The sequence below is a fragment of the Aotus nancymaae genome, unplaced genomic scaffold (genome assembly GCF_030222135.1).
Source record: "Aotus nancymaae isolate 86718 unplaced genomic scaffold, 86718_ANA_hifiasm-v0.15.2.pri h1tg000029l, whole genome shotgun sequence".
NCBI classification, from domain to species: Eukaryota; Metazoa; Chordata; class Mammalia; order Primates; family Aotidae; genus Aotus; species Aotus nancymaae.
Genome location: NW_026988442.1, coordinates 77375137 through 77387607, shown reverse-complemented (window position 1 = coordinate 77387607; position 12471 = coordinate 77375137). Strand labels below are relative to the sequence as shown.

The following is a 12471-nucleotide window of genomic DNA, read 5'->3' as shown; positions in this document are numbered from 1 at the left end:
CTTTAAGGGCTGTTCGTTAAATAGCAGAAAGCTCTGTGCTAAGGCAGAGAAAATCCAGAAAAACAGAAGTGCTGGAAAATAGGGACCCACACTGACTAACCAGTTCAGACTGAGAGATGTAGAGTGGGCATAAGTGTTGGTTCCACATGGGCAGTGGTGTGAAGGTGCTAGCCAGCTCAGGACTCTCATGTCTAGCTTGTCCCATTTTATGGCTTTGGAGCAGTATTAGCATCTTATTTTTAAAAGCAAGGGTACATATTAAACATCATTTACATGCATTTTATTCCCACTGCTGGCCCAGCACTGCACATGTAATAGATGTCTAAAAGAACCATGAAGTGGTATTACTTCCTATTTATAGATGAGACATTGGCCATCAAGTTGCAAATACAGGACCAATTGCTCTTTCTGTACCAGCCGTTTAACCTCAGAAATCTCCCTATGTCTGTCTTTGGACCAGAAACCAAAATTGTCGCCTACCTGAACAGTAGAGAATAATGAGTAAAGTGCTTGTGGCTATTCTTTCCTCCCACTTGTTCCCCGAGGTAGGCAAGTTCTAGAGCTACTCAGTATCACACTTGAGACCCATCGCCCAAGATAAATTGTAATTTATATCAGATGAGCTCAAGCCAAGACTAAGTGTGGGGGCCAGTACATGAAAGAAAGCAGACTCCCTTCTTTTTGGTGTCCGTGGACCTATAGGTGGACCACAGACTGGGCTGGAAACAAGAAAGCAAGGTTCCCCTTACCACGCCGCTGCAATCATTGAGCACCATCTTTTCTCCTAGAGAGGCATGGGTTTGGGAAGGAAGAGGAAGAGGTGAACAGGCTTTGAGATTCTTAGATTCCAAGGGTCTTTCAGAGCCCCACACGGCAAGGACCACCCTGATACATATATATATATTTCTTGACCTTGTGTGGTTACTTGAAATAAAGGAGCCAAGGACTGCCCAGACTTTAAATGGTTCTGAAATGTAAATTAGTTCTGCTACACTGCTGAAATTCACAGAGATTTTCATTTTATAACTTACCCCCAATCTTGGAATAAAAGAATTTTTCATCTTTTTTGAATTTTAGACTTCAGGAGCAGATGAGGTAGTTTCTTTTCATCTCTCTCTCCTTTCGTTTTCTTTTTTATTTACCTTGCAATTCCTAAGTGAACATAGTACATAAGAGCTAAATAAAAAGGAGGATGAATCAACTATAAAATACACCTTTTCAGGGTTGCAACTCTCTTTTTATTTTGTTTTTGATTAGAATACACACTTAGGTAATCGTGGACTTTAAGTTCATTTGCTGGGAGCAGGTGGAAAGTGAAGGAATGCACCATGCCTGAGATCCTTGTTTCCCTCAAGTCCATAAGTGCTTTGTGGTTTGTGTGCCTGTCCTCTTCGTATTTCTCACTCAGCCAGTATGTATTTACTGAGCGCTCACCCTGTGCCAGGCCTCTGCTGAGCCTAGTGTTCTGCCCTGGAGAAGTTCATACTTCCAGCCATCTGGGAATATCTAGTGACAGTGGAACCCAAGCAGGAAGATGGTCAAGGCACAGAGGAGACAGCAGTGACCTTCATCTGGGTGGATCCAGGACTGCCTGGTTATAAAAGAAGAGGAGGCAGGAGTCCATCTAGAAGAAAAGGAGGGAGGAAGGAAGGGTCTTTGGGACATAGGCAGCGGCAGGCCAGGTGTGAGAGAGCAGGAGAGGTTTGGGAGTGAGGGATAAGTTAAGTGTAGGTAGAGACCTTAAGCAAGTAGCAGAGGGAATAGTTGGGGTTAAAGCTGGAGAGCTTGGCAGAAGCCCAGAGTGTGAAGGGCCTTGTGTGCAGCGCTGGGAAGCCCTTTATATAGGGGAACAAAACTTGGGTTTTAGAAACTAGTGACAATGAGGAGGATGGGTTGAAGGGGTGAGAGCCTACAGACAGTGTCTTAGCCCACAGTCTCTAGAAAGCAGAGACTGAGACAGAGACTAAAGTACCAATATTTTGCTGCAGAAGGAGTTGCAAACCCAGGGCAGCAAGGATGAAGGAAAAGGGAAGTGCAGGGTAACAGATGGTGTGACTGACCGTGCTGGGGGGCCACACAGACACAGCAGCATATTGGGCTGCCTGGACTTTCCCCAAAGCCCTACAAAGAGGAGCTCTACCTTGGAATAGTCTGAAAGAGAGAAAGGAGGTGGGTTTTATTTGCCCTGCTCCTTCCTGTGTCCTGTTTGCCATCAACCTCAGTTCTAAAGCCCCTCTAGTTCTGCTATGCTGTTTAGAAAGGAGGACCCCACCACCCCATCCCATGATACAGCTTATTCCTCATCTGGCAGCAGAGGGTAACCTGACTTGTTTGAGCACTGACTGAAAAAGAGAAGAGCAGGGGGAATCTGAAAGCGCTCCTAAGGAGCGTGCCACTGTTCAGACAAGGAGCCCAGCCCAGACATTACGGTAGTACTTCATGCAGGAGGGGACAGGCAGAGCAAATGGAGGCGACCTGTAGTGGAGGGAGGTTTACAGAACCTTCATTCTGTGCAGTTGACAGCCCCAGCCTCAGCCTTTCTAGGAGTTACGTTACAGTAATAGTAAAGGACTCCCCTGCCTGGTTCTGGTCCAGGCATACTCTATGGCCTTGTGTTTCTTAAATAAAAAGTATGGTTCATTATTGTATATTTGTAAAACCATGTAACAGGCCAATTTCCGTATTTGTGGGGAAAGAGGGGAAGGTGCTTCAGGCTGAGTATCTTTTATCTAGAATACTTGCGACCAGAAGTGTTTCTAATTTTGGATTTTTTAAGATTTGGGGATATTTGCAAATACTTAACTGGTTGAACATCCCTATTCCTGAAAATCTGAAATTCAAAATGCTCCAGTGCTCAGCAGTTTGGATTTTGGAGCATTTCGGATTCTTGGGTTAGGGATGCTCAATGTATACTTTAAAAATGATTAAAGTTCCACAGTGGCCAAAACCAAGCATCCAATCACAAGTGTACTTACCAGGGCTCTTACTGCTGTAAATGATAGAAGCTTGACTTACTAGTTTAGGCCATAGCAGGGACTGGCTGACTGTTGGAACCCTGGGAAGGGCAAGGATGGCACCTGGACTTAGACATGACCTGAGCTGTGGGCCGAGACCTTACCACTCCGTCCTGTTAGGCCTTCTCTGTAGGACTTAAATTTTTCTCTGGCCTACATGGGGTGGGGCACACGCTTGCCTCTGCAGCCTGGTTTTGTTGTTCTGGAGAGGGATTGACAGCACTTCCCAGGGAGGAGTACTACTGCCTAAGACTCACAGATGTTCACCACTGGAGGAGCCAACTTCAGGCTGAACTACAGAATTTTTTAAATGACAGGTCATAAGGTGCTGCATGAATGAGGGGAAATGAAGTCCAGGAGAAATATGTGTGTCTGCAATGAGGAGCAGAGGTGTTACTGGGGAGGATACTGCCGTTCACCAAAGAACATTCCTGTACCCTCATGTACCAGCTAAAAAGGAAGTTGGAGATCAAAGAGATATCTGCACTCCATGTTTATTGCAACACTATTTACAATAGCCAAGGTACAGAATCAGCCTGAGTGTCCATCGACGGATGAATGGATAAAGAAAATGTGTACGTACACAGTGGAATACGATTCAGCCATTTAAAAACAAGGCAGTCTGTAATTTGCAGCAACATGGATGGAGCTGGGGATCATTATGTTAAGTGAAATAAGCCAGACACAGAAAGACGTCAGATGTTCTCACTCATAAGCAGGAGCTAAAAAAGTGGTCCTCATAGAGGTAGAATGATAGATACCAGAGGCTGGGAAAGAGGGTAGGTGGGAATGAAGAGTAGTGAGTTAATGGGTACAAACGTACAGGTCGATAGAAGGAATAAGTTCTAGTGTTCAATAGCAGACCAAGGTGACTATAGTTACCCATAGTGTATTGTGTATTTCAGATTAACTAGAAGAAAGAACTTGAAATGTTTCCAGCACAAAGAAATGATAAATGTTTGAGGTGATGGATACCCTAAATACCCTGATTTGATCATTATCTGTAGTATGCATGTACTGAAATACCACATATACCCCACAAACATGTACAATTATGTATGCATTTAAAAATGTTTTAACATAAGTTGGGGAAAGCTTCTGATCCTCTGGTTCTGCATTCTACCACTCCCCCTGCTGTGGACTTACAGGAGTGTTGCTTAGATTGAATTGTTTTCCTAAAGCTTTCTCTTCAAGGTCTAAATATCTTATGACTGGTTCTGCATATGTACCTGCCTCCAGCTTCGACCATAAACAGCTGAGGAGACGCTGACAACACTGCTCATTGACTCCAGCATGCGCTCTCCTTTTCCCTTGCATCTCCTCCCCCCACAATGAGCTTAGGTAGATTTAAATTTTAATCAGTTAGATCAGTTGTTCTTAATGGGAATTTAAATTGAACTAGAGAATAAAAGCATTAGGGGGGCTGCTGGTTGCTCAGCTGGAACCTTTGGGCGACAGAGGTGGTTGCATGCTGAGATGTGATACTCAGTGTAAGCCCTTTTTGACTACTTCTCCAGAGATCTCTTGGTGATAAAGTTTTTGGAGCAGATAATTTTCTTTGACCTTAGTCTCTTAAGTTGGAGAAAGAAAGCTTTCTGAGAAGTGACCTTGATCCAGTTCTTAGATCAGTGGGACACCAAGGTCTATGGCGTCACCTCCACTCTGGGGCTGGATGCCTGGAGGACCAAAGTAAGGGAAGGGAAGGGGAGTGTATGCTGGAAAATGTCTCTTACTTCTAACCCCCTCCCCACTTTGAGCCTTTCCGTTAGTTGGGGAAAGGCAGACAAGGACACTCTTAATTTTTTTTTTATTATACTTTAAGTTCTGGGATACATGTGCAGAACATGCAGGTTTATTACATAGGTATATACATGCCATAGTGGTTTGCTGCACCCATCCCCACGTCATCTACATTAGGTATTTCTCCTAATGCTTTCTCTCCCCTAGCCCCCCACCCCCTCCTAGCCCTCCCCTAGCCCCTGACCCCCCGACAGGTCCTGGTGTGTGATGTTCCCCTCCCTGTGTCCATGTGTTCTCATTGTTCAGCACCCACTTATGAGTGAGAACACGCAGTGTTTGGTTTTCTGTTCTTGAGACACCCTTAATTTAAAAAATCCTGAATACCCTGTATCTTAAACACAAAAGGTAAGAGTGTCCCTGAAGACAGAAGGGAATCCTTTGAGCACCTTGATGGCAAGAATGGAACCTTCCACCCTGGAGGGGAGGATACCAATTTGATATTATAGAGGCAGAATATACAGGACTGTGACTAATTCAATGTGTGTGTGTGTGTGTGTGTGTGTGTGTGTGTGTGTGTGTAGAGCCTGAGAGGGACAGGACCACAGATGCAAATCTGGTGTAGGTACTTGGCTGGGAGTTTGGTATGAGGCTTTGGGGGCACCTTTACCTGGAATAGGTAGCGTGGTTCACCTCCACCAGGATTCCACTAAGAGAACTCCTACAAGTGGTAACAAGAGACCTGAGGTAGAAGTACCTAACTGTCACAACAGTGTCAAAGACTAAAGTTATGCTTGAAACATTTTTTTTCCTCTAATTACCTGTTGGGATTTTTGCATTTGTGAAATTAGTAAATCCTTTCTGAAAGTAATCTCTAGTTTTGGATTTTACCATGCCTAAAAGTAAGTTCACACATTTTATTAATTTTTACGTATACTTCTTTATATTTGCCCCAACTTGCCCCCTTGTTAGGCTTCAAGAAGCCCCAGACTTTTCTGGAATTTAATGGCAATACATATGTAATCTAGTACCTTGTTACTTTCCCAGGCGTTTAGTCTGGGAACCCTAATCTTGAGTCTGTCTGCAGTGGATATTTTTCACCAGGACAGGAACCAGATAGGCCAGTTACTGGTCTGCCCTGTAGCTCACCACAGACATAGCCTTTAGCCCATCTTCACCAGCTGGCAACTGGCTTTTTAGGCGAAATGCCTCCGTTTGCTTAAAGGAGAGATGCTTGTCCCCACCTGCATCCCACAACTCCTGCTTCAAGGCCTGCAGAATGTCCTGAGAGGCCTCCTTTTAGATGAGTGAAATCTACCCAGAGTAAGTCAAGTAAAAATATGAGGTGGGGTCTGGGAAGAGCTGCGTTTATTATAAGGATCCAGAGGGACATGAGGAACTTAGGATAGGGAATGGCTGTGAGTGGGATCCGAACCAGAGCAGCTCCAGGCCCTAGTTTTTTCCTCCTGTGTCTCTCTGCTTTCTTTTCTCACTCTCTTCTCCCTCCTCTTTCTACTTACTCTTCTACTCCTCTTTTTTTCTTTCTCTGTGTGTGTATCATGCTTGCAGTGGCTGTGTTGGTTGTAGTCACGCTCTTGGATCCCACTGATTTCCGACTGTCTGTGTGTCTTCCCCTCTCCTTTAGCCCTTACTTGGTTCTTTTCCCATCCCACCCGCCAAAACTGGTAACCAGCTTCCTCAGAACTTGTTATCTGGCCCGCAATTGCCCAGACTCCAACACTCAAATGACCTTTTTGCTCTAAAGCGAGTGGCCATCTGGCAGTAATCTCCCTATGTACAGGATTCTGAATTCCCAGGAGAGCATCTGCTTGGCTCCTCTTGCCTTCCTGAGCCTTCTACATCATTCCTGGGCTGCTGGCCAGCCTAGGACTGGGTCCCCTCAGGTCAGACACACCCTGGGCCAGTGAGCAGCCAGCAGTTAGGGGCAGAGTAACAAAGCCCCCTGCCTACTTAACAGGAGCTGTGGGTGGGGGCAGGAGTTACCAGATGCATCTAGCACAAGAGCCCTTCAAACTAACATATGCCAGGTAGGTGTAAGCTTCCATACTAATTTAAAGGTACACATTTCTAAGGTAATAAATTCAGCATCTTGCAGCCATACCAGACATGGCATGGAATTAAACTTTCAGCCCCACTGTTCATTTTATTTTTATGTTAGGATGGGAAGGGTAGTCTTGGCCATGGCAAAGTCACCCTGGTGCATGCAATGAAGAATGTGAACTGTGCTGTTTTTCCAGTCCTGAAGACTTTTGATACATCACTCGAAATGTTTCCCCTGAAGTTGAGGATCTCTTGTAATATCACCAGGGCAGTGAATGGCAGAGACCAGATCATGAACCGCCTCATTTGGAGCCTGCCTCTGGGCTTCCCTGCTCTCTGTGGCTGCTGATACCACACCCCTGTGTCCCTTGTGGTCTTAAGTCACAAAACCAGCTATTATTAGATTTGCCTGGAGTGTCCAAAAGCAGGCTTAGAATGAGGAAACCTTGTCCCACTTTTATACAACTGGAAAACATTACAGAACCTTTTGAAAATTTCCAAAAAAAAAAGAAAAACTCACAAACCCCAGCTTGTACAATTTAGTCACAGGGAAACACATAGAGGTAGAAAAAGTGAACTTGCTTCCACTTCACAGGTGGTTTTGATTTAGAAAACGTGCCTCAAAACTCAGTGCCTACAAATACAAGAAGGGGGGTTTGGTTTTGCTTCTAATAGTATAAGTAAAACTACTCTTGAATGTTTCAGGGCTCATCAAAAGCTACATTTATTCTCTTTTTTCTACATTTGTCTACCTGAGTCTTTTCATTATCTCTCTAGCTGTGAGAAACTCTCATCTTCCCATGATCAGAATTAGGTGGGATCCAGTTCTGACAACATGAGTTAATCATCACTAGAAACATTGGCAAGAGCTGGGAATGTTTGTATTCCTCAGGGACAGCTTAGCATCTCTGGGTAAATATTCCAGTCCAACTGACTGCCTTCCCCAGGCTGTCCTTCCCCAAACTTCCTCTCCTAAAGGTAGGAAGAGCCAAAAGCAACTGTTAGGTCCCTGGTAATTTACAAAACAAGGATGATACTTCAAAATAGTTGGCTATATATTTCTTCTTGTAAAATTATACAGTTGGTATTCAGTAATATGTTGCCATATAATGTATTTCTTCTTACAAAATTATACAATGGCTGTATGACTGTTTAAGCCGTCAAAGTCCAGCCAGATTACGTTTAAAAGAAATTTTAGCAGTTTGATTGCCAAATTCCTGTGATCTCCATATTAAGAACTCTGTGGCCTCTAGTCTTAGAAGTTCTGGTCCATGACATAGGTTGTTATGCACATGAAAGACAAAGAGAAATGTCTTCTACTTGTTCTTCTCTTTAGAATAAGAAGATCTACTTGGACATTATTCACACATACATGGAAGTGCATGCAACTGTTTATGGCTCCAGCACAAAGAATATTCCCAGTTACGTGAAAAACCATGGTATCCTCAGTGGACGGGACCTGCAGTTTCTTCTTCGAGAAACCAAGGTAAAAATTCACCAGGGATGCGGTGTTCAGGTTGTTACCGTTGGCTGTGAAAATGGGATCAGAATATTTCATGCTTGTTTTTCAGTGCTGCAATAAGCTCTTTCGGCTATTTTGGGGCAGCAGTTTGCAAGACCAGTGTCAACTGAAAAGTCAGTGAATTGTGGAATGAAGTTGTTACAAGTTTTGCTCATTGATTTAGTCAAAAATTGTATTTACTGAGAACCTATCAGTGTTAGATGTCAAGCAAGGGGCTAGGGATAAGGCTGTGGATGGAAAAGGTAAGACCCTGCCTGGAAGGATGGACCTTCTGATGAAGCAGTGGTTTTCACAGTAAGCCAGGGTGTTGAACTCTCCCCCAACCCAATTATCACTGTTCAAGGAGTGGGTTTCCCAACCAGCTTTTCCTCATACCTCTTTGTTGAGCAAGTATGCATTAGACAGTGAAGAAGTTCAGATGAGGGCAAAGTCCCTGTGGGCTCAGGAAGCAGAGCAAGTGTCAGGAGAGATGCAAGAGATGAAAGATGGATGGGGTGTAAACGCACCTGGCATTTGGGCCAGACAGGAGTTAGAGTGAGATGGTGGAAGTGCAGATGCCCTATTCGGGAAAGAGCTAGAAGCCAACCCAGCTAGTCTAAGCGATGAAAAATAGGGGAAGGTAAAATTGGATGAGGGGAGGAGGGTCTGATTGGTACAGATGGAGGCAGAGTTTAGACCATGTGGTGGAGGTAGCCGGGGAAGTCCCTGAGGATCATTTTGCTCAGCAGTAGCGTGATGACCTGTTGCTTTGACACTGAGGGGAAGTCCACCCAGTGGTCTGTGTTCTTTCTGTAACTCTGCCATGGAAGTACGAAATAAAGTTCAGGGACTTGTGAAGAAACGAGAGTTTGGCCTTGAAGGATTGGCTGGTACTTCAGTGTATTAGATAAACCCTATCTGGTGTATTAATAAGTTTTTATTTATGAATTTCACAAATATTAAGTAGCTGCAAAGTGCTAGACGTTGTACAAGGGATGCAGGTGTGAAGAAGGCACATGGATCCCTCTCATGGTGTGCTAAGCACAAGGAAGCTTGTTATCAGTAGTGCATTTCTCAGCTGTCATCTGTGGTTCACTTTGTTTTTATGTTCAAGGTAGGGGAGAGAGGATAAGCAGGTGGACTTCTATGGCATAATCTTGATTGCCAATCATTGTGTGATACTTCATTTATATAAAGTGTATTCACATACGCTATCTTCTTTGATTCTCACAACAGCCTTAAGAGGTAGATAGAGCAGGTATTATTGTTAACTTTATTTTGAACATGAGGAAATAGGCTAGAGAGTTTGGCTTGCCCACAGTAAACTGGGGTCAAGTCTTAGAGATGGCCCTAACTTACAATTTTTTAATTGCAAATTAAAGCTCTGCTAGGCCCTTGATGTACTATCCTCATAAACACCTGAACTTAAGAACACTAAATAGACACCCATTAGCCAGAAGACTATATATCTCCTCTTTGCCTCAGTTTCTCCATCTGTAAATGCATTTGATCCTTTCTGTGTCCAAGGTATTTGTATGATGCCACAAATAAAATAGTTTGACAAATTCTTCAGCCTTTTGGCCAAAGACCTGGTTTGTTTTAAGATTTTATTTCCTTCCAAGGTCATCTGCAGTCTGATGACTCTTTTTGGTTATCCAGGAGTGAAGTGTGTTCTCTAGTTTTCACTGTTTGCTTTCCATCACCTTCTGTCATAGGCTGACATTTTAGAATCATCTGAATGTCTGGGCCCTTTAATGGCAGTGCTATTTTTGCCATTTGTTTCATTTTACTTTTCTCCACATCGGATTGTGGAAAGAGCTCAAGCTCCTTTAAAAACCATTTGGCAGAGCTGGTTTTCAGCAGCGTGTCATTACTGTCTCGCACACTTTTATTAACCCAGCCTCATGAATGTCTCTCTCAGCTTCGCAAATTTTAAAAGAACCCTTACTTACCTACCATCCATTACCCTGTCAGAGACTAGGAAATAGGCCAGAGTGGAGATCCCTGATGTCCAGGGGTGGAAAAGAAAAGAGGCAGGAAAGGCCCAGGCCACTATATCCAAGTTTGCGTAATGAACAAGATTGCAGGCTGAAATAAAGAGCATGAAGGGTATATGTTCATCCTTGAAAAACTGGGACCCACGTAGAGTGTGGCACTGATCCCATTACCTGTTGCCTGCTCCCTGACTAGAGTATATTAACATACTCTGAGTGGAATCATGTCTCAGACATTTGGCAAATATGACAAAAATGGGGCAGTGTATTGCTGACTCACCTCACACCCAGCACACAGCCGCAGGCTCCAAAGTGAATGAACCTTCAGCTTTGAAATAATGACATGAAAAACCAATCAGGCTTTGCATCTATAACCCTTTCTGTTTCTGATGCCTTTCTCTGTGTCTCTGAGCAATTAAAAAGCCATTTATTCTAATCCACATTGGAAAGGGGAACTGGAGCTGCCAAGAAGCAAATGTCTGCAGCATGAACAGGATTCACATACTTCTTGCACTCCTTACTGGTCAGAGAAGCAGGGCTGATCTCAAGAGGGTTAGAGACATGGAGAGATGATTGATGCTTAATCAGTTTCTGACTCATTATTTTTCTTTACAAGCCATCTTTGAATCTCTGCACCAAGCTTAGGAAACCTCTGCTCAGCAGAATTTTGTCCAGGTATGCCATTAGGGGTGCAGGTGTCATTAGTAGCCTCTTGCTTCAGGGAACCTGTGAAGATGGAAGGAATTCAATATAACACTAATACTGGGGCTAAAAGTGCCAGGAAGTTGTTGGGATCTATCAGACCCTTCTAATTGGGGTATAAATTTGGATGAATGAATTATTTATTACATGACCACAGGCGAGTCATTCAGTCCAGCAAACTCTAGGAGTGCAGTGTAAGCCAGCAAATTAGGATTCACTAGGGTGGCATGTTTTTGTTTTTGGCTTAAATCTCCATCTCTTTTCAGTTGGCTTCTCTCTTCATCTTCCTGGTTTTAACCTCTTCATGTCCACCTCCCCCAGTCTTCCTTATTTCATATATGATACTGAATAGTGCGTTTGCATCTGGAGCTCACTCAGTGGTTTGTGAGCTGGACCAGTACTGTCCTTTCTACAGTTGAAAACATTGTGGCTGTGGGGAAAAAACCAGGCAAAGCTGTGGCTTCTGCATGTGCTGTTGCTGTCCCCCTTCTGTACCCAGACCTCCACTCATTAACCTCTCCAAGACTTGGGTGGGTCATGACAGTCCTATTTCCCCATCATGTCAGCTTATCAGCTTACCTGTGGGACTCACCTAGGAACCTGGGCAGGCCTGGCAAATAAGCAGTATGTGCGCCTCTGACCCATCTTATCCTTATGCCTGACTGTGCCACCCTGCCCTCCCCACCCCCCGCAACTATGTCTATTCTTACTGAGCTTGGATATAGTCACAAACCTGTCTGAGGCGGGTGCAGTGCAGTAGCTCACACCTGTAATCTTAGCACTTTGGGAGGCTGAGGTGGACAAATTGCTTGAGCCCAGGAGTTCAAGACCAGCCTGGGCAACGTGGTGAAAACCCATTTCTATAAAAAATTAGCTGTGCATAGTGGCATTCACCTGTAGTTCTAGATTTTCTGGAAGCTGAAATGGGAGGATAACTTGAGTCCAGGAGGCTGAGGTTGTGGTGAGCCGAGGTCACCTGCACTCCATCTTGAGTGACAGAGGGAGACCCTGTCTTTAAAAAAGGCTGTCTGAAAAACCCAGGGCTTGAGGCAGCAGACCCTCATGCAGCTACTTGAGGGGAGACGGCCTTTGCTTGTTCTATCCACAGGTGCATTTACAGTGCCTAGCTTATAAAAGGTATTTAGATGATTGTATAAAGAATGAAGGGGCTGGACGCAGTGGCTCACAGCTATAATCCCAGCACTTTGGGAGGCTGAGGCAGGCAGATCACGAGGTCAGGAATTCAAGACCAGCCTGGCAAACATAGTGAAACCGTATCTCTACTAAAAGTACAAAAAAAAAAAAATTAGCCAGGTGTGTTGGCAGGTGCCTGTAGTCCCAGCTACTTGAGAGGCTAAGGCAGGAGAATCATTTGAACCCGGGAGGCAGAGGTTGCAGTGAGCCAAGATTGTGCCACTGCACTTCAGCCTGGGCAACAGAGTGGAACTCCATCTCAAAAAAA

General features: G+C 44.3%; 1 protein-coding gene across 2 annotated transcripts in view; it reads left to right on the top strand.

Annotated features, from left to right (window-relative positions):
* MGAT5 (alpha-1,6-mannosylglycoprotein 6-beta-N-acetylglucosaminyltransferase) overlaps positions 1-12471 on the top strand; it is a 272711-nt gene that overhangs the window by 219373 nt on the left and 40867 nt on the right. For both annotated transcript variants that reach the window (XM_012468426.2, XM_012468427.2), the window contains exon 12: positions 8149-8298. In XM_012468426.2, the coding sequence (XP_012323849.1) occupies positions 8149-8298 (150 nt within the window). The remainder of the gene's footprint in view (positions 1-8148; positions 8299-12471) is intronic.